The sequence below is a fragment of the Microcaecilia unicolor genome, chromosome 6 (assembly GCF_901765095.1).
Source record: "Microcaecilia unicolor chromosome 6, aMicUni1.1, whole genome shotgun sequence".
In the NCBI taxonomy this organism is placed as follows: Eukaryota; Metazoa; Chordata; class Amphibia; order Gymnophiona; family Siphonopidae; genus Microcaecilia; species Microcaecilia unicolor.
The window spans coordinates 162,993,326-163,015,203 of NC_044036.1; the positions used below are offsets into that span (position 1 = coordinate 162,993,326).

General features: G+C 42.4%; 1 protein-coding gene across 5 annotated transcripts in view; it reads left to right on the top strand.

The window, feature by feature from the left end:
• WNK2 (WNK lysine deficient protein kinase 2) overlaps positions 1-21,878 on the top strand; it is a 233,181-nt gene that overhangs the window by 112,428 nt on the left and 98,875 nt on the right. For all 5 annotated transcript variants that reach the window (XM_030206139.1, XM_030206142.1, XM_030206141.1 and 2 more), the window contains exons 4-6: positions 13,022-13,194; positions 15,045-15,265; positions 19,273-19,430. In XM_030206139.1, the coding sequence (XP_030061999.1) occupies positions 13,022-13,194; positions 15,045-15,265; positions 19,273-19,430 (552 nt within the window). The remainder of the gene's footprint in view (positions 1-13,021; positions 13,195-15,044; positions 15,266-19,272; positions 19,431-21,878) is intronic.

Sequence of the window (21,878 nt, forward strand, 5' to 3'; positions counted from 1 at the left end):
TCTGTAGTTGATGATGAGGTTTGCACACATGTCAGGAGGAATTTTGGTCCACTCCTCTTCGCAGATCATCTCTAAATCATTAAGAGTTCTGGGCTGTCGCTTGGCAACTCGCATCTTCAGCTCCCTCCATAAGTTTTCAATGGGATTAAGGTCTGGTGACTGACTAGGCCACTCCATGACCCTAATGTGCTTTTTCCTGAGCCACTCCTTTGTTGCCTTGGCTGTATGTTTTGGGTCATTGTCGTGCTGGAAGACCCAGCCACGACCCATTTTTAAGGCCCTGGCGGAGGGAAGGAGGTTGTCACTCAGAATTGTACGGTACATGGCCCCATCCATTCTCCCATTGATGCGGTGAAGTAGTCCTGTGCCCTTAGCAGAGAAACACCCCCAAAACATAACATTTCCACCTCCATGCTTGACAGTGGGGACGGTGTTCTTTGGGTCATAGGCAGCATTTCTCTTCCTCCAAACACGGCGAGTTGAGTTCATGCCAAAGAGCTCAATTTTTGTCTCATCTGACCACAGCACCTTCTCCCAATCACTCTCGGCATCATCCAGGTGTTCACTGGCAAACTTCAGACGGGCCGTCACATGTGCCTTCCGGAGCAGGGGGACCTTGCGGGCACTGCAGGATTGCAATCTGTTATGTCGTAATGTGTTACCAATGGTTTTCGTGGTGACAGTGGTCCCAGCTGCCTTGAGATCATTGACAAGTTCCCCCCTTGTAGTTGTAGGCTGATTTCTAACCTTCCTCATGATCAAGGATACCCCACGAGGTGAGATTTTGCGTGGAGCCCAAGATCTTTGTCGATTGACAGTCATTTTGTACTTCTTCCATTTTCTTACTATGGCACCAACAGTTGTCTCCTTCTCGCCCAGCGTCTTACTGATGGTTTTGTAGCCCATTCCAGCCTTGTGCAGGTGTATGATCTTGTCCCTGACATACTTAGACAGCTCCTTGCTCTTGGCCATTTTGTAGAGGTTAGAGTCTGACTGATTCACTGAGTCTGTGGACAGGTGTCTTTCATACAGGTGACCATTGCCGACAGCTGTCTGTCATGCAGGTAACGAGTTGATTTGGAGCATCTACCTGGTCTGTAGGGGCCAGATCTCTTACTGGTTGGTGGGGGATCAAATACTTATTTCCCTCTGCAGAATGCAAATAAATTCATATACTTTCCACAATGTGATTTTCCGGATTTAATTTGTGATGTGCTATCTCTCACTGTTACCAATAACCTACCCTTCAATTATGGGCTGCTCATGTCTTTGTCAGTGGGCAAACTTACAAAATCAGCAAGGGATCAAATACTTATTTCCCCCACTGTATGCTATTGTGCATATTCCAATTTGAACACATTTTAAAGGTATGCATAATGTTTTCCTTTCTGATCTGCAGTATTTATTCATACCGTGTAGTATGGCTAGATACTACAATTGAAATGGTGTATAAGCATGATACTGACTGAGGCTTAACGTAGATGCATTTTTTTGTGTGTGCTTGTATAGTTTCAGGTAACAAGGTAGACCTGGCTCTTATGGGGAATGATCAGTGTAAGATTAAAGTTTTCCAATTAGCTATTTCTTAAGCAGAAAGAAGCTTGATGATATTACGGAGAGCCTGGCTTCTGTGATTCTGGGATAAAATCCAAAATATAAGAAAACAGAACAAAGAATGTTACAGATACTGCACAAGAAGCAGAGTGGTCTTGCTTGTATGGTACACTGAGAATTTTAAATCAATTACCGGATATTGGATCGGGACAGTACCCAAATCTCTAGTGTCCAAAAAAAGCCTTTAGGAACAAAGGGGTCGATAAAGTGTTAAGCAGCCAGAAATGGCTGCAGACTGGTTAAATCATTTGCTTGGGATGATCTGCTAATTATCAGCAGCACTTAACTGGTTATCACTGCTGAAAATATGCCAAAAACTAGTTATTTAGGGGGGGTTTTGAGGGCATTGTCAACACATAACAGGTTAAGTGCTCATATTCAGCAGATAATGAGCCAGGTTGACTGTCAAGCCTGTCTTTATACAGTAACCCATATTGACTTAACCAGCTGTGCAAAAACCAGATATGCAATTCCAAAAGTCCAGACATGGCCTGGCATTGAAAATCCAGGAATAATGGTGGTGGTCAGCAAAACGCTCTGAGCCATCAGCTGAATATTTACCTCAGTGGTCCTTTTATATGGGTCTTTGTGTTCTAAAGCCATTTTTACCACAGCCATAAAATGACTGATTTCATTTTCTTTTTTGTATTGATGGCCATGCACTAATGTTGCCATTAGCGTAGCGATTTTGCTGTGTGAGCACTTAACCACTCGCACTGTATTCCTACGCTAACCAGTTGGTATGTGGTAATGTAGACATGGTAACTGGTTAGCACAGGAACACCCACTTTCCACACGACATACCCCTCAAGATTAGAAAATTTTAGCATGCTGTTAGTGTGCACACATTCTTGGCATTACCACAGGATGCCCAAATGTCCAACACTCCATAACTAAACTGCCTTAGATGCTAGTGTACATCTAATGCAGCTTAAGGGCCCCAAAATTCTTGGGAAAACTAGAGGAGCAATTCAGTTGGGGCAACCTTAGTTCAAAAATCATTTAAAAAAAGATGTTTTAAGCTTTCATGGCTTTTGAACAAAATTACCATGACGAAACTATTCTTCCTTCAGCAGTAAATGAGATGATGATGCAGAATTCTGCAAAATTCAATTACTTTATTTGAAATATCCTGTTGACTATGTAACCTTTGTAGAATTTGCCCAAGGGTTGTTTTTGCTTTTACTAAACAAATCTGTCAAATATACTTAATGTTTTTTTAAAGTAGTCAAGAATTGTTAACACTCTTTAATATGAAACTATTTAAAGCAGGCCAATATAGAGGGGCTTACAAACTTAGTGGTAGGCACTAAACATGGATATCCCCTATTTTCAGTGCCATTATTGTTGTTTTTTTTTTGGTAGAGGAGCTTTTCTGTTCCCTTAATCATTTTGATTTCCTTTCTCTATATTTTCTGCTGTTCTGAGCTGGGGTGACAATTATTTCCTTATGAATAATTCCTTACACACTATTTGCTCTTGGCTCAGTATATAGCAGCTGTCAAGGATTTCAACGTACTGTCCAAGGACCATTTGTTTTCTCAGTGGTGACTCCAAATTATGAATCCAAACCCAGAATCATTCCCCTATGTTTCCGGAGCTCCACCGATTGCTCTGATACCAGGTGGTCGACCCGCTGAGAAGCGCCAACTGACGACGAACCGACCGGCCGCGTGGCCACTAGCGTACCGACTAGCCTTAGGGCCTCCTAGGAGACCAATGGAATGACCACTGCCAGGGCGCCACAAGGTAATCAATGCCTCGGCGATCCAAAGCAATTTGAGTCAGCGGCACCCCTCTTAAGGAGGACAGCACGCTACCAGAAAACCCACCCTTGCTTCGCGCTCGCAGAACCCCTTCTGACACAGCGGGAATGCTGAACCCTCTCGTACCTTTCCACCCGCTGCCTCATCTCTCAACTAGCGCGGCGCAGGATATTGGCAGTACTCTCACCTCGGCCCACGCTACAGATCTACTGAGTGGTGAGAGAAGTCGAGGACGGAGGGGCCGGAACCAACGGTGTCTATTTCAGGCTCCAGCCAGACTATGCTGGAAACAGAACAGGTAGATGTTTGGCCCACACGGAGACCAGGGAAGGCAGAAAATCACGAGCCCAAAACCACACATCAGGGTCCAGAGAGAGGACAATAGTCGAGGAGAAGAGCAAAGCATAAATGATGCTTATTGGGCGCAATACTAAAGCTGAACAATCCTGATTTGTAACAAGTAAATGATTTCAGAGCAGCTGAGTGTACCTTTAAAAGGGCTGAACACAAAGTTTTAAATGAAGCTCAAGCTGGACGTCTGAAAGGATCCAGCTTGTTCCAGCGTGTCCCAGTCCGCCTGATCCAGCTTGTTCCAGTCCGCCTGATCCAGCTTCTCGCTGCTTGTTCCACTCCATCAGCCCCAGCTTGTTCTAGTCTGCCTGTTCCAGCTTTTCCCTGCTTGTTCCAGCTTTTCCCTGCTTGTTCCAGTCCGCCTGTTCCAGCTTTTCCCTGCCTGTTCCAGTCCGCCTGTTCCAGCTTTTTCCTGCCTGTCCCAGTCCGCCTGTTCCAGCTTTTCCCTGCCTGTCCCAGTCCGCCTGCTCTGCTCTCTTCTGTTCCAATTATTCCAGCTTGTTCCAGGCTGCTGCTATGCTCTCCACCGCACTCACCTGTTCCTGCCTGCCTGCTAGCCAATCAACCAACCTAACTGCTTGCCAGCCCTTCAACTTGCCCGCTTGTCTGCACATCAACAACCTGCCTGCCTCCTAGACTACCTACAACTACCTACCTGCCCCCCCTGCCGCTTTGCCCAGCCCATCACTCTCCTGACTGACTGCTCACCCTTCAACCTGCCTGCCTCCCAGCCCATCACTCTCCTGACTGCCAGCCCATCTACCTGCCTGCCCCCCCAGCCAGGCAACCTACCTGCCCCAGCCCCTCTACCAACCACCCGTAAACACCTCAGTCACTACTTATGGCCCACATACACATTCTCTTCCTTGCCCTGTCCCTTTCTAATCTCCCCCCCCCCCCCCACCGCTGTATACCGCGTGAATTTACTGCCCATCCATGTCCTCTCCTGTCCTGCTCACTACTGCAATACCCCACCCACCCCCGCCCCACACCACCTCACCATCTCTACTGTCCTCCTCCTTCCTAGCTCTCAACCTTCAACACCTCCTTCCTGCCATGAACCTGTCCCCATTCCTCCTAAGCACATCCCGTCTTCGTCGCCCTACCTCCCCGACCCTCCTCCGCACTCTCTTCTTGCTCCTCCTCCTGCTATCTGTGAGACATCAATCCCAACCCTGGTCCCCCACACCTGTCCTCGTCCTCGTCTCATCCATGCAAACGTTTCCACGATGTCTCCAATCTCATCTCTATACCCCTCCTCCCTCCCCTTCTCGTGCCCTGTGGAATGCCCGTTCGGTCTGCAACAAACTTTCATTCACCCATGATCTTTTCATCTCCCGTTCCCTTCAACTGCTCGCCCTAACTAAAACCTGGCTCACCCCTGACGACTGTGCCTCAGTCGCGGCCAGTGGTGTGCTGGAGCAGGCTCTCACAGGTTCTCGAGAGCCGTTTAAGTTTTTAAGAATTTTGGGAGCCGGTTCTCCATGGCTACTTTAACAAATGGATCCCAAAATGTGGGCTTGGGCCCCTCCTGAATTCTCTTTTACTTTGCTGGCGAGAGAGAGCCCCCTGTTAACAATTTACCAGCACACCCCTGGTCGCGGCCCTTAGTCATGGAGGTTATCTTTTCTCCCATTCTCCCCGCCCAGCTGGCCGCAGTGGCGGCGTCTGGTTACTACTTTCACCCTCCTGCAGTTTTCAACCTCTCCCCCTACCACAGTCTCACTGCTTCTCATCCTTTGAAGTTCACTCCATCCATCTATTCTACCCACTGCCACTCAGAGTTGCAGTCATTTACCGCCCCCCTGATAAGTCCCTCTCTCTTCCTTCCTCACCGACTTCGATGCCTGGCTCTCTGTTTTTCTCGAGCCCTCATCCCCATCCCTCATTCTTGGAGACTTTAACATACACACTGATAACCCATCCGACTCGTATGCTTCTCAGTTCCTCACTCTAACCTCCTCCTTCAACCTCCAACTGTACTCCACCACCCCTTACTCACCAATCTGGCCACTGTCTTGACCTCGTCCTCTCCTCTACCTGCTCACCCTCCAATTTCTGCGCCTCAGCTCTTCCTCTCTCCGACCATCACCTGATCACCTTCACACTTCATCACCCTCCCCCTCAGTCCCGCCCAACACTAACCACTACTTCCAGGAATCTCCAGGCTGTCGACCCTCCCACCTTATCCTCTAGTATCTCTAATCTCCTCCCTTCCATCATGTCCTCCGAGTCTGTCGACAAGGCTGTCTCCACTTACAATGCCACTTTCTCCTCTGCTCTAGACACCCTTGCACCATCCATCTCCTGTCCCACAAGGCGCACTAATCCCCAGCCTTGGCTGACCCCTTGCACCTGCTACCTTCACTCCTACGCCCGATCAGCTGAACGCCTCTGGAGAAAATCTCGCACCCATACTGATTTCATTCATTACAAATTCATGCTATCCTCCTTCCAGTCCTCCCTATTCCTCGCCAAACAGGACTATTACACTCAATTGACTAATTCCCTCAGCTCTAACCCTCGTCGTCTCTTCGCCACCCTTAACTCCCTCCTCAAAGTGCCCTCCGCTCCTACCCACCCCCCTCACTCTCTCCTCAATCACTGACTGACTACTTCCGCGACAAGGTCAGAAAATCAACCTCGAATTCACCACCAAACCATCTACTCCTCTTCACCCTATAACCCTCTCCCTCAACCAACCAACCCAAGCCACCTCCTCGTTTCCTGATATCACTAAAGAGGAAACTGCCCATCTTTCCTCTGACCCCATCCCAACCAACTTACTTAACACCATCTCTCCTACTGTCCCCCCCCCCCCCCCATATGTCATATCCTCAACCTCTCTCTCCGCTGCAACTGTCCCTGACACCTTCAAGCATGCTGTAGTCACACCACTCCTCAAAAAAACATCACTTGACCCTACCTGTCCCTCCAACTACTGCCCCATCTCCCTCCTACCCTTCCTCTCCAAGATACTTGAACGCGCCGTTCACAGCCGCTGCCTTGATTTTCTCTCCTCTCATGCCATCCTCGATCTGCTTCAATCTGGCTTTCGCCCCTTACACTCGACAGAAACGGCGCTATCTAAAGTCTGCAATGACCTCTTCCTTGCCAAATCCAAAGGCCACTACTCCATCCTCATCCTCGACCTATCCGCCGCTTTTGATACTGTCAATCACAATCTACTTCTTGCCACACTGTCCTCTTTTGGGTTCCAGGGCTCTGTCCTCTCCTGGTTCTCCTCTTATCTGTCCCACCATACCTTCACAGTACATTCTCATGGTTCTTCCTCCACCCCCATCCCGCTCTCTGTTGGAGTTCCTCAGGGATCTGTCCTTGGACCCCTTCTTTTTTTCAATCTACACCTCTTCCCTGGGCTCGCTGATCTCATCTCATGGTTTCCAATATCATCTTTATGCTGACAACACCCAGCTTTATCTCTCCATACCAGACATCACTGCGGAAACCCAGGACAAAGTATCGGCCTGCTTATCCGACATTGCTGCCTGGATGTCCAACCGCCTCCTGAAACTGAACACGGCCAAGACCCGAGCTTATTGTCTTCCCACCCAAACCCACTTCTCCTCTCCCTCCACTCTCTATCTCAGTTGATAACACCCTCATCCTCCCAGTCTCATCTGCCCGCAACCTCGGAGTCATCTTCGACTCCGCCCTCTCCTTCTCTGCGCATATCCAGCAGATAGCCAAGACCTGTCGCTTCTTCCTCTATAACATCAGCAAAATTCGCCCTTTCCTCTCTGAGCACACCACCTGAACTCTCATCCACTCTCTCATTACCGCTCGCCTTGACTACTGCAACCTACTCCTCACTGGCCTCCCACTTAGCCATCTATCCCCCCTTCAGTCTGTTCAGAACTTGGCTGCACGTCTTATCTTCCGCCTGGACCGATATACTCATATCACCCCTCTCCTCAAGTCACTTCACTGGTACCGCGTACAGTTCAAGCTTCTCCTACTAACTTACAAATGCACTCAATCTGCAGCCCCTCCTTACCTCTGTACCCTCATCTCCCCTTACGTTCCTACCCGTAACCTCCGCTCTCAAGGCAAATTACTCCTTTCAGTACCCTTCTCCACCACCGCCAACTCTAGGCTCCGCCCTTTCTGCCTCGCCTCACCCCATGCTTGGAATAAACTCCCTGAGACCATACGCCAGGCCCCCTCCCTGCCCATCTTCAAATCCTTGCTCAAAGCCCACCTCTTCAATGTCGCCTTCGGCACCTAACCACTATACCTCTATTCAGGAAATCTAGACTGCCCCAACTTGACATTTCGACCTTTAGATTGTAAGCTCCTTTGAGCAGGGACTGTCCTTCTTTGTTAAACTGTACAGCGCTGCGTAACCCTAGTAGCGCTCTAGAAATGTTAAGTAGTAGTAGTATAGTTCATTTTGAATTTTGTCCACATTAAATTTCACCTGCCATTTAGATGCTCGGTCACTATCTCCATGACTTGCTGTGGGGCACATTTTCAGAGCACTTAGACTTAAAAGTTCCATAGGTTACTAAATGCTTTGAAAATATACCTTTTGTCCTCCAAATTCTCAGCTTATCAACTTGGAATCATTTTCTCATTAAATTTAATCAGCTCTAATTGCTCTTTTCCAGGGCAGGGAGCTCTTCCTCTGGGTATCCAATATTCCTCACTGGTAGCTATATGTGGCATGTACTGCGAAAGATCAGATAGCCCCCCCCCCCCCCCCAAATCTATGCCAGTCTCGCCTACCTTAATGTTCTAACTGTTGAAATTGCATGGGAGCAGATACTTAGTGTCAACTTGTAAAAGGACAAGCATTAGCCTATTGCTAAAGTTGAGATTCACTTGTGTAAAATCTCATGTACTCTTAAGAATACATTTGTAATCTGTATATATAAAAGGCAACCCCAACGTTCTGAAGCCTCCACGGAAGTTGAGGCGCCCTGGAGTGTCTGCACTGCCCTCGCGTCAAAACGTCATGACGCGTCAAAACGTCATGACGTCGAGGGCGGAGCTATTGACACTCCAGGGCCGAAACGGCCCACAGCGAACAAGGCAAGTAGCTTCGACGGACGGAGGGAGGGAGCCCCTTGCTAGCGCTCGTTTCATTCCGCTCAGAAACGGGCATTTTTTCCTAGTATCTTATAAAACAATGTACCTGAGATGGGAAGAGAGAGGATGAGAATAAATCATGTGTAGGGGAAAAAAAACCCCTTCTCCCACAGTAGAAAACCCTTCTGCAAATGCTGTTTAAGCAGCATTTCACGTAGCAAATGCTGTCACTCAGTACAAGCTTCCTTCCTGTTTTAAAGCTAATGTAAGTCCTTGCCCACCAGAAGAGGTATCTTCTAGCAGATTTCCCACAAGATACTTATACTTATTTGGGACATTGGGATTATAGAATATATTTGGGAATGGTTTGTATGATCTTGTATTCTCCACATTAATCTGAAAAATTGTGACCCAACAACTTGTGAATAAAAAAAAAAAAAAGAGAAAATCTATTGCTGAAAGGTATCCCATCAATAAAATTACATCTGGAGGGGAAAAAACACATTTATTTAGTAAATATCCCTCCTAATTTTGAGTAGTTACCATCAAGACAAATTTCTAACAGCAGAGCATTCCATAGTGCAGTAGTGACTACAGATAAGGCTGTTAAAACACCCTTTCAAAAACACTTTTTATATGGGATTAGATGTTAAATGACATGGGTAGGTCTCAGTAGCCTCTTAAATGCAAAACAGATCTTTAAGATTTGCAAAGGCTTAAATGCTTAAAATTCATATATCTTCATTTGAGAGACTGTGCTGTCTTGGTACATGGGGGTACTAGTGATTATAAGAAAATGTGGGAGAGAGGTTCTGGAAGCCAAATTTAGGCTCTTAGGTAGAAAGCTAAACTCAAGAACCTCCAGGGTAATATTTTCAGATGTTCCCTAGTCCATGTACAGGACCCAAGAGGAAGGCAGTAAGTACTCCAATGCACAGATGAGATGATAGTGCAGGAAGGAGATTTAGATTTGTTAGGAACTGGATGATAAGCTGGGAAAGAGGAAGCTTTATTCCAAAAGGAATGGACTCCACCTTAATGGAGATTGAACCTGGCTACTGGCACTATAATATTCAAAAGGGAGAGCGGTTGAATCTGAGCGACTGTCAAGCTCTCTCTCCTCCCCCTCCCCATTCTGAGTGAGCTACCTTTGAATGGTACTATAACAGGACATTTAGGGAATCCCAATAGATAGGTTTCAAAGGTGAATGAAAGCCACGAGTGTTAAGGGCAGAACAGAGCAAAGGTAGCAAATTATCCCTGTTAACTTCTAAGCAGCTTCTAGATGCAGGAAAGAAAACACACTTTGAATTTGTATACAAATGCTAGAACCCTAAAAAATAAGATTATATAGCACCGAATGAAGAGGTAGATATAGGTATCTTAGAAATCAGGTAGGACAATCAATTGGGATACTGTTACCAGGGTACAAATTATATCGCAAAAAGAGTATCAATTTGGGGGGAGGCACATTTGTATATTGGGAATTGTCAAAACAAATTCTGCATGAAACAGCGTGGAATCCTTATGGATAGAAATTCTTATGTGCGAAGGGCAAGTAAGTACACATGTAGGGCTATAATATTATTCGCCAGGCCAGAATGATCATACAGATGATATTAGAAAAGCTAACTTGGCAACAATATAACGGTGGCTTCAATTACTTCAGCATTGACTTGTTAAATGCCATATCAGAGAACATTAGGGAGGTAAAATTCCTTAGATGTAATAAATTACTGCTTCTTGGAACAACTGGTCCAGGGAACTGAGGGGGGAGCTGTTTTAGATCTAGTCCTTAGTGGAATGCAGGACAATACAAGAGTTAATGGTGTTTGAGTCTACCGGGAAACGGTGATAACATGATCTACTGTAGCGGCATTTAATTTTCAAAAGGGTAAAATGAGGAAAATGCTTAAAAAGCTGAAAGGTTCAGTTGCAAAGGTTAGGACTTTCAGGCATGGATGTTTAAAAATACCATTTTGGAAGCTCAGGCCAGATGTAGTCCACAAATTAATAAAGGTGGAAAGAGCAAATTACAGCCAGCATGGTTAAAAGGAGAAGTAGAGGATTGTTGATGTAACACTATTTTTAAAAATGGATATAGAGTTGAACGAGGAAATTAGACTGGTAAGCCTGTTGTCGGTGTTGGGCAAAATAGTGGAAACTATTAGAATAAAAGTACGGAACACATAGAAAAGCATGGTTTTAATGGGACAGTCAGTCTGCATGAATTCAGCCAAGGGAAGTCTTGTCTCACCAGTTTGCTTCAGTTCTCTGAATGCATGAGTAAACGTGGATAAAGGTAAGTCATTTTAGTGTGTGTGGAGTTTCAGAAAGCTTTTGACAAAGTTCCTCAAGAGACTCCTGAGAATTAAAACCCATAGGATAGAAGGCAATATTTGGATGGATAGAAAACAGGGTAGAATAATACAAATCACTTGTTCGATGCTAGGTTCCACCCTAGGAGTCTGTACTCAAAGATCTAGCTGTCTTGATAGACAATATGCTGAAATCTTCTGCCCAATGTCTGGTGGAGGCCAAAAGAAAAAAGCAAACAATACTAGGAATTAGGAAAAGGGATAGAAAACAAGACCAAGAATATTATAATGCCTCTGTATCATTCCATGGTGCGACCACACCTTGAGTATTGTGTGGAATTCTGGTTACCATATCTTAGATATAGCAGTATTAGAAAAGGTTCACAGAGGGGTGACCAACAATTAAGAGGATGGGACTCCTCTCATATGAGGAAAAGCTTAAGAGCTTAGGGCTCTTCAGCATTGAAAAAGAGATGGCTAAGGGGGGATATGATAAAAGTCTATGAAATAGCGTGGTGTACAGGTACACATGAATTTATTATTATTATTTTTTTAACTTTCATTGAGTGTCTTCGTCTTTGTACTTTTTGAAGTTAATGGTACTACTTCCAGGCTGCAGTAAAAGCTCCAGCTATTGCAGAACATGGATGATATTCTCTTTGGGCAAGTTTGAGCATGCCTCTCCATTGTTGGTCACCTTGCACCGGCGTCCAATAAATAAGAATTGAGCTTAAAATCGCTTGCTTTCTATGAAGTCTTTTATGGTCTAAATTCTGAAGGCTTGATTGAACTTTTTTTCTGCAAAACAATTGGCTGACATCAAGGAACACTCAAATGCTCAATTATCCAACATTAAAGGGTGTTAAATATAAAACATTTAGAATCATTGTTTCCTTTTTATGGTGTAATAATCTGAAATAGTCATCAGTCTCAGTTTAGAATGTTGCCATAATGGTTTGTAAAGCTATGAAAACACCCTTTTTTAGATTTTAGTTGAGTAATTTAGTTAAACTTATTATATTTTCCTCTAGACTGAAGAGGTTTTCTTAGTGTTCTCCACTTAAAATTTTGTTAAAAATAAGCAGAATATAAGCCTGTATGTAGTATAGTATAGCACTTTTAAAACGAGAGGAAATATTTTTTCACTTGAATAATTTAAGCTCTGGAACTCATTGCAACAGTGGTTAGCATATCAAGGTTTAAGAAAGGTTTGGATGAGTTCCTGGAGGAAAAGTCCATAGTCTAAGACATGGGGGAAAACGCTGCTGTTTCCTGGGATCAGTAACATAAATCTTTGTTACTATTTGGGATTGTCACGTAATTGTGACCTGAATTGGCCACTGATAGAAGCAGGATACTGGCCTAGATTGGTCTGATTCAGTATGGTGGTTATGTTAAGTCCAAGAATAACTGTACTCCAAACCTAATCGGTTTGGGCCATATTTTAAAATAAGAGGCTATGGCAGACTGTAGCAGGAAGCCTTTCCATTTTTAGCAAACAAATTTCCATATGCTGACCAAATTGGCCTTATGATTAGAACAGTGCTGGTCAATCTTTTTGCAGCTGTAACCAAATAAAACTGATTCCCCCCCCTTTCCTCAAGGTGCACCTTAATGCTGTTACATCATTGGGCTAAGTGCATTTCTTTGTTGCGCCTACATTTAGATACCAGTTTATAGAATTGCCCCCTTTTGATTGTAAGCCCAGGAATTGGACTGCTATGGAAAGGGGTCTGAGCTAAAGAAAATGGTTCTGATCAACCTTTTCTATAAAAACTTTTTCTTTGCAGGTGAGATGCGTTTTTTTTCTTTCAGACCTGTTCAGCAGCATATGGATTTGTAGTAAAGAGAGTTCAGATCTCCCGAGTAATAAAAAGAATGTACCCTTCATTATTTACAGATCTTGTGTGTCAATTACAGGACCGGAAGCTTACTAAGGTGGAACGGCAGAGATTTAAAGAGGAAGCAGAAATGTTGAAAGGTCTGCAGCATCCAAACATTGTTAGGTTTTATGACTTCTGGGAGTCCTGTTTGAAGATGAAGAAATGCATTGTGCTTGTTACTGAGCTAATGACATCAGGAACACTCAAAACGTGAGTACGCTGGGAAGGTAAAGGGTGACACTGCAGAACTTTTTTTTTTCTAGTTGAAAAACAAACGGTACCTCTATGGGCGTTTATATAGTTATGGGTTAACTTTCGATCACAAAGCCTAATGAGTTAGTGATTATCTCACTAGAATGTTGGCTTGTCTGCAGGACTTACAAACCTTCATGCACCAGAGAAACGTTTTTTTTTTGGGGGGGGGGGGACGTTGGGGGCGGGGGGGGCTACTCATGGATCTTAAGATTGAAAGTGACAAATTCTGTTTCGTGTTGAATGTTTGAGCCCATATGAAGTGTAAATTCTTACCGTGATACATCTGCTAAAATGTTTAATTCATACCCTTTTTATTGCATAAGTGGACTGATTTCCTTTTTCTTGAAACAATGGCCAAAATAGGAAAACAATTCGGAATCAATGTATAGAATAGTAAATAAAGCTCTAGCTTCCTTAGCACAATTAACCAGTTAAATTGAATCCAGCTGGTTAATTGGTAACAAATCACCCTGTAGTTTAAATGAGCTTGTGCATCCTGTCCTATACAAAGATTCAAAATATTTGGTCTTCACCATAAGATAGTGTAAACCTGTCGTTATTTAAAAATGTTCAGGGGATCTATGAAAGTAGCTGATGCTTATCTATCTGACCACCTAAATATTTTAGGCTCGTTCATCCACTGTCTGTCTACAAGTGGAGAAAGTTGGTATCTTCAGTGATGCCACAATAAAGATCATCCCATGGGCAAACTGGGAAGATATCCACAATCTTGCCACATCTGATGCAAGGGGTTCATGCATCAACCACCAGGGGCTAAAGTAAATGGGAACAGGAGGATAAAAAACACTTCTCAAACAAAATTCGCCACCTGCCTCAGATTTTCCAAAGAGCATCTGGATGACCATAGGACTCTGATCAAAAATTTAGTCTTCAGTCACAATAATGCACTTTGGCAGTGTTTTTTTTTCCCAAAGTAAGAATGTCATCCTAGGTGTTCTTGTTGAAGGAGACATGAGGTGTGGGTTGCTTTGCTGCATCAGGTCCTTGGATAACTTGCCGAGTTCTGCTTTATCATTGGAAAATTCTACAAGCAAGTTTCGGGCTTTCCATGCATTCACTAAATCTGAGCCAAAAGTGGTCATGCAAGAAGATGGTGACCCTAAACATAAATGTACTACAGAATGGATGGGGGAGAGATTGCGTTTACAATGGACAAATTTAGTCCTTCCCTAATGCCAATTAAAATTTGTAAGAGCTGTTCATGCCAGGATGCCTTCAAAATGTTGCATCAGATACCAGTTCTGCAAGGGGGAATGGGTCAGTTTCTCAAGGGTAATGAGGCTGGACAACTAGGTTTCTTTAACTGTTGCCTTTGCTGCATGTCAATTACTAAATGGAAAAGTTCACATACCTTTCCAAAAAGTATCCTTGTGTGACTAAATTAAAATTATCCTTTGAGTTATTCAGTGGTATCTTTTTCTTGATGGACTACAATTTATATTTAAAACCATTAGAAACTAAAGGACGGTATCTCTTAACAGTTCTGAGATGAAGAAACAAATTCTCTTGTTGATCCATTTTGTCTTGACTCGTTTCTTTGCCTGCCAGAAAGATTGTCTGGTTTTAGTGTACAGGAATAATAGTTAAAAACTAACCAGGTTGCTATTTCATACTATAACTGAATTTCAGTAAATTGGTGCTCTGCCATTTAAAGCTTGAGGTTTCAGCCCTTGGTATAGTCTTAACATTTTAATGTTCTAGAAAAGATTTCCTTTTATGTAGGTACTTGATTACACATTAACGTCAGTTGACCACATTGGTAATACTATGCTGTCCTCTTTCAGGTACTTGAAAAGATTTAAGGTAATGAAGCCAAAGGTTCTTCGGAGCTGGTGCCGACAAATTTTGAAAGGCCTCCATTTTTTACACACAAGAACACCACCCATTATTCACAGAGATTTGAAGTGTGATAATATCTTTATTACTGGACCGACTGGATCTGTGAAAATAGGAGATCTAGGCCTGGCAACTCTAAAGAGAGCTTCATTTGCCAAAAGTGTAATAGGTGAGAGCTACTCTATTCTTGAACTTTCTACAAAATAGCTATGGTTAGTTATACACCATTTGTGGGTGAAACTGACACGGAGAATCTTAAACATGCAAAAGGAGGGGAGGGTGGTAACCTGCCCAGGCTCCATGGAATGACTGTTGTGCTCTAGAAAGCTTTACCCTCACCTATAAAATCTTTCATTGAGAATGTGTATATGTAACAGTTTATCTTTTCCCTTGGTTTAAAAAATGCTGTTGTTTTCCTGCTTTTTAACATTTGAGTCGGAAGAAGTGTTTCTCAGAAAGCAGAGTCCTTCTTAAATACCTTCACTATATTGTCTATGGATCTAGGTTCTGCTGGAGGACCTGACCTGACCATTCATAAGCCGTCTATTCTACCTTACCCTCCCTCTCTACCTCACTCCTACAGCCCTCTAGGCCTATCCTTGCCCACCCACCAGTAGACACTGAGCTCCACAAACATCCCTCGCCACAGTCATACATCTTCCTACACACACCCCACATTTATTCACCTTTACACAATTTCAGGTTTACAGAAAGCTAGATGCAACCTTCCCAGACTTTACCCACAAACACCTAACTCACCCACACACCAACTTAACCTTCCAACCACTATACAACATATACTACACATGGAGTTTACAAATATAGGAGGGAATGAATGCACCATTGTCACATTGTAACTTACACCCTTACAATTTGCTTAGCACTAGTGTAGTTCTTGGACTTTCTGAAAATGTAGCTGGCATATAAAGTTGACTGAAGTACAGTGGTAACTCATAGCAGTGTAATTTCCTTTTCAGCACAAAGTGCTTTTTAAAAAGTGAAACCACCTTTGTCTAAAGCTTAGAAGTGATTTCTTATAGTTTTTGATCAATATTGTAGGCAGGTAGCAAGATACAATCTTTTTTTTATTTTAATATCCTCAAACTTGATATGGCTCTGAAATTGAGCCTGTCTGTTTCAATCTCTGATAATGGAGACATGCCAGTTCACCTGTTTAGTGTTTGTAATTTGTCCAGACCATATTGGATGGGTATTCAACTCTAAATAACAAAGTAAAATGTTGAGTACGGTCTAACTTGTATTACATTACAATATAAATAACAAACTCACAAGTATAAAATATATTGCACCTTTATCAATTATATGGTGAGGACATTCTGTTGATCTTCCCCAGCTCACTGCAGGAGGCTCCCTGTTTAAGCCAGAAATTTACCTCCTCCAAGCAAAAGCTTCATCTAAGCTGAATTGGTTCTTTGTCTCTAAAACTGAAATTTGGCGGGGGGGGGGGGGGGGCGTTCTTAAACCTTGCCAAGATATTTTCACCATTTCTCCTCTTTCTACCTCTGCTGCCTTTTCCCTCCTTTCTCCCTTTAATACTTTCTTGGTTTTGTCTTGTAATAAAACTTTTTGCCTTTCACTGCTGTATATATTTTTAGTGATTTTTGTGATCCCTTGGATGTTACTTAGTCCTTTGAGCGTGTACTTCCTCTTTTTTTTGGGGGGGGGGGGGGGGGGGAGGGGTTGGTATTTGCTGCTTTTTTTGTTTGTTTTTTTTTACCCTTGAGGTTTTTGCTTGTTCTCATTACACTGCCAGCACATTGATTTTTATTTTTGGGTTGAAGACTCACAGGCCCTGAAGCAGACACCTTGCTGAAACATGCAAATCTTTATAAGATTTACTGACTACGTTGGATTATTGAAGAGCAATCTCTTATTTCTACATACACACTTGAAGTGTGTTCACATTCTGTCTTGCCTCTGAGACGGAAGTAACCTTCTGAAGGAGTAAATCTTTATTCCCCAGGCAGAATTCCAGGCAAGAAAAACTCTGGCTACTAAATAAGTATTAGACATAATAAATGTTTATTCAAATTGTCAAAGAAGCAATCAGTAATTATTGAAATAGTAACAAATAAAGCAGTTTTCCCTGGGAGCTGTCAATATGTCCACCTCAGTTCTGGTTCCTCTTAAATACTTTTTTCTTTTCTTCATTATCTTAATTATAATTACCCTTCTTACCTAATGAATATGCATCTTTCCAGAATATTCTGTTTCCTGTTATGACATAATCATGTTCCACTATGTTCCATCAAATGCTATTATTTATTCCCTTATTATATTGGCAGTTAGGGCCTCTCAAGCATATAAGCATAAGTTTTCTTTTGATATAGGTTGACCTATGTCCTTGGTATGCACAGTCATCATACTAGCCCCCTCCACCCTCTTAATTCTCTTTCTGATTGTTTATCTGGATACAGCAGGTGTCCTTAATCATAGGAGTCTCTGGCTTTTAGTTGCTGACCAGCAACTTATCACAAGTTAGCACAGCCCAAAATGTCAAACTACAAATTTCTACAAGCTACCAGAAAAAAATGCTGTCTTGCAATTCCAGATCTGCTCCCAGCTCAAGAACAGCAAAATAGTTTATATTAAAATAAAAACTATAAATATGTATTTTTTGCACCTTTTCATGGCCTTTATGATATACAAATGATACACTGTCTAGATTTGTTGTGGACTAGTAAAGTGGACCACAACACTCTTGGTAAACAACATATAAAGCATGTTACAAGTAGCCTAGATATGCAGTACAAAAGCCTGTCCTACCATACTAAAATCGTGCAGCAGTAAAAACTGCACCAAAGCAAACTTTAAAAATGGAAAAAAAACAAAAACCTCCACTTTGCCACAAAAGTCTGCAACATTCACACTTTTTTTCCCAGGCCCCTAATTTGCTTTCAGTGAGGCCTGAAAATCTAGTGAAGACGGGAAAGGTATGGGTGGGGGGAGCCTGAATACAAGCTATTGCAGGGGTTTTTTTTTTTTTTTCCTCTAGATTCATGTCTTTGAAAAAATCTACCTAGAGTAAAGCAACTTCAAAGGAAAGGGGGACGGGAAATGGGACTTGATGTACCGCCTTTCTGAGGTTTTTGCAACTACATTCAAATTGGTTTACATAGATTCAGGTACTTATTTTGTACCAGGGGCAATGGAGGGTTAAGTGACTTGCCCAGAGTCACAAGGAGCTGCAGTGGGAATTGAACTCAGTTCCCCAGGATCAAAGTCCACTGCACTAACCACAAGGCTACTCCTCCACTCCACAAGTAAACGAATGAATCCAGTGGCATCTATACATCTCATACCTGTTGTTGAGACCATTCTGAAATCCAGACCATTTTGTGCCCCCTTGCCCTAAAAACCACTGGTGGATTCCTCAGCAGAAGCATAACTTGATTTTTTTTTTTTTTTGGGGGGGGGGGGTGCTGACCTTTTGCAAAACAGGTGCTGGTGGAAGGCTGGAGGGCCAATCCTCATAGGCACAGTTTAATTCAAAATCCCCTTGCGTCCCACCTCCCCCCCCCCCCCCCCCCCCCCCCCCCCCCCCCCCCCCCCTGGCTACACCTCTGGATTCCTGATTTCTACATTTGTTATAATGTAGAAAATGTTGGAGACAAAATATGAACTTTGATATTTGGCTTTATTTGGGTATATACTTCAAAATGTCTTTCAAAACAATCTTCAAAGATCATTGGTTTTTCAGAGTTTAGTATGTGGATTTTATTTTTTGAAAATTGAGGTCTGCATTCAGTCAGCCTTTCTGATGCAATCAAACATGTGAGTGGTATTGAACAATGTTTATCAGTTTTCTCTTACTATGAGTGTTTATAGATGGTTGGAATAAAGCATCCATTCACTCGTCAGGAGTCAGTGTTTCTAAAACCTATTCTGGCGGTTCATTTATCTACTAGCTTGGAGACCCCAAAGAACTCATTCCTTAAAGCCATTCTTATATTTGCATAGTCGTAAACAATCCTCCCAGCCCTCCATGTTAGACTTCAGCTCATATAATGGCTTTTTTTTTTTCCATAAAATAAAAGGAAATTTAATTTAGTAAGTACATGTCCTCCATTCCTTCCACCTTATGAAGTTGTTATTGAATCATTGCTTTAATTGTTAGCATAAGATTATATTACTTTTCTGCTGTTTTGTTTCCAGGTACTCCAGAATTCATGGCCCCAGAAATGTATGAAGAACATTACGATGAGTCTGTGGATGTGTATGCTTTTGGAATGTGCATGCTGGAAATGGCTACCTCAGAGTATCCCTACTCAGAATGCCAGAATGCTGCTCAAATTTATCGGAAAGTTACAAGTGTAAGTCCTACCTAAATATGTTCTATTGGTTACCCTAAAATTTGGGCACTCTGCATCCAATGGTTAAGTACGCATTTTATTTACATTAGCTCATACTTGGAATTGGATTTTGAAAGAAGGAAATCATAGAGCTTAATAAAACACAGGATTTTCATTTTTCCCATGGCTTCTCTTATCAGTATGAAGTGTCATTTGAATGTTTTGGAGTCAAGTGACTAATGGTTATTACCTGGCCTTTGCTAAACTACCTAGTTGAAGGCCAATAGTGGCAAGTCTTACAAAAATGGCTATATTGCTTTAGAACCAGAAGGACTGCAACATAGCTTGCTCTCTGTATCGGATGTCAATTATAAAGAAGTTGGCTTTTTGGCTTAATGCATGATGAGTAGAAGGCATGCAGAATGAAGGAGATGAAGAACCCAGTGTGTATATTTCAGTTCAGTTAAATGCAATGAGTTTCTGAACTTGTGCTTAAACATTGAGAGGATATGGCTTAGATTTCAACATTATAATCTTGGGTTGGTATGTGGCAAAAAAAAAAACATTTTGAACCTTAAACCAAGAACCCATGAATTAACATTTGAATAGCATGTGGATAAGACATTTTTTTTTTGCTAATAGTTTGCTGATGCTGATCAAATATTTTGATCACTTGAAATGTTTACAGAAAGAGAATGAAGAAATCTTAGCATATGCTTAGACAAATGTGCCGTAAGTACTGCACAGCTGACTTTATTCATATGGGCTAATAGTATGAATTAAGCTTTAGTAAATATAGTCCTATAGTATTACATTCTTCTGAGAGCTGCAGTTTGCAAGTGTATTTTGGTTGGTAGGATTGATAATCTTCCGCTAGATTATATCCATTTAAATAACGTTATAGGAATTGTGCATTTGCTTTCCTGAAGTAAAATATGGGCCAGACCTATATATTCACTTGACCATGTTTTGCCAAAAATTGATTCAAAACTTTGTAAATTAGTGTTACTAATGATTTTAATGTATTTGCAACCAGTTTTGTAGTTTGCAAGCCTTTCCGTGGACTCTATATGGGCTAGAATAAGAGTAAGCAAGCTGCCCCTCCCCCTAAGTCTTCAGGGTAACTGAGCATGCTCTTTGATAGGATAAACAAGGTCAGTTGGTAGGTGGTGATGTGGATTGCTGACATGACCGAACCCTGATTGGTAAAACACTTAACCCAAGCATGAAACTGCTGTATCGTGGTCTTCCCTCCTTTTTAGTTATATGAAAGTACTTGGATATGCTTGTGGAGATGAGTATTAAGTCAGTAATTCATGGGTTCCTAAACCTGTCCTACGGAAACCACAGCCAGTCATGTTTTCTGGATATCCACGATAAACATGCATATGAGTTTTTTTGCATACCAAGGATGCAGTGTATACAAATCAATCTCATGAACATCTTAAATATCCTGAAAACCTGACTGGCTGGGATTGCCCCGGGACAGGTTTGGGAATCACTGTAGTAGCTTAGACATATTTGTGCTTTTTTGCAAGTTGCAATGCTTTCTTGGGCATATGGATTCTGTGAGCAGGAGTATTTGTGGGCGAAAGTATATATACTAACATAAAATCTTTTGAAAGTTTGTTCTAAATCATAGGCTGATTTTTTTTATTTTTTTTAATCTAGCTGCTAGCTGTTCTGGCCATTGTTAATCTACCTCCAAAATGCTTTAACTATTTCATACTTTTAAACTGTTCCCGTATTTTGCATGGATTAGGCTTTTACATTTAATCCTCAGTGTGGTAAGGAACAATTCACTCTGAAATTACTACTTGTATACAGGTCTTTGAAAACAACACAGGGGGCACTTAATAGGAAAACATTACATTCCAGTGGTACACACTTCTGAGATCTCGTGTAATGGCATGGTTCAGAATGTGATAATGTAATACCCAGAACACTATTACCTTAGCTGATTTGTTTAAGTTGAAAGGTCATTTTGTTCATTTTATGCAACAAACAGTTTGAAGTAAACTAAAACACCTAGTTGGGTTAGTAACAAGCACAAACAAAACAGTGAAGATGACTAAAAGTAAACAGAAGACGCTCCAGATAAAAATCGAAAATTTGACCGGTGAGCAAGACACGACATGGCTGTGTTTCGGCCTACAGGGCCTGCATCAGGAGTCTTTTGTGATCAGAGAAATCAATAGTGCTCAGGAAAGCGTTCTAATCTTGAGTGTAGACCCAGATCGAAACACTCGAGATTAGAAAGCTTTCCAGAGCACTATTTTATTCAGACATAAGAGACGTTGCAGCTCCACAAGATCCACAACTGTATGACGAATACAAGAATTGAGTTCTCTGATCACAAAAGACTCCTGATGCAGGCCCTGTAGGCCGAAACACAGCCATGTCTAGTCTTGCTCACTGATCAATCAATCAGATTTTTATCTGGAGCGTCTTCTGTTTCACTTTTAGTCA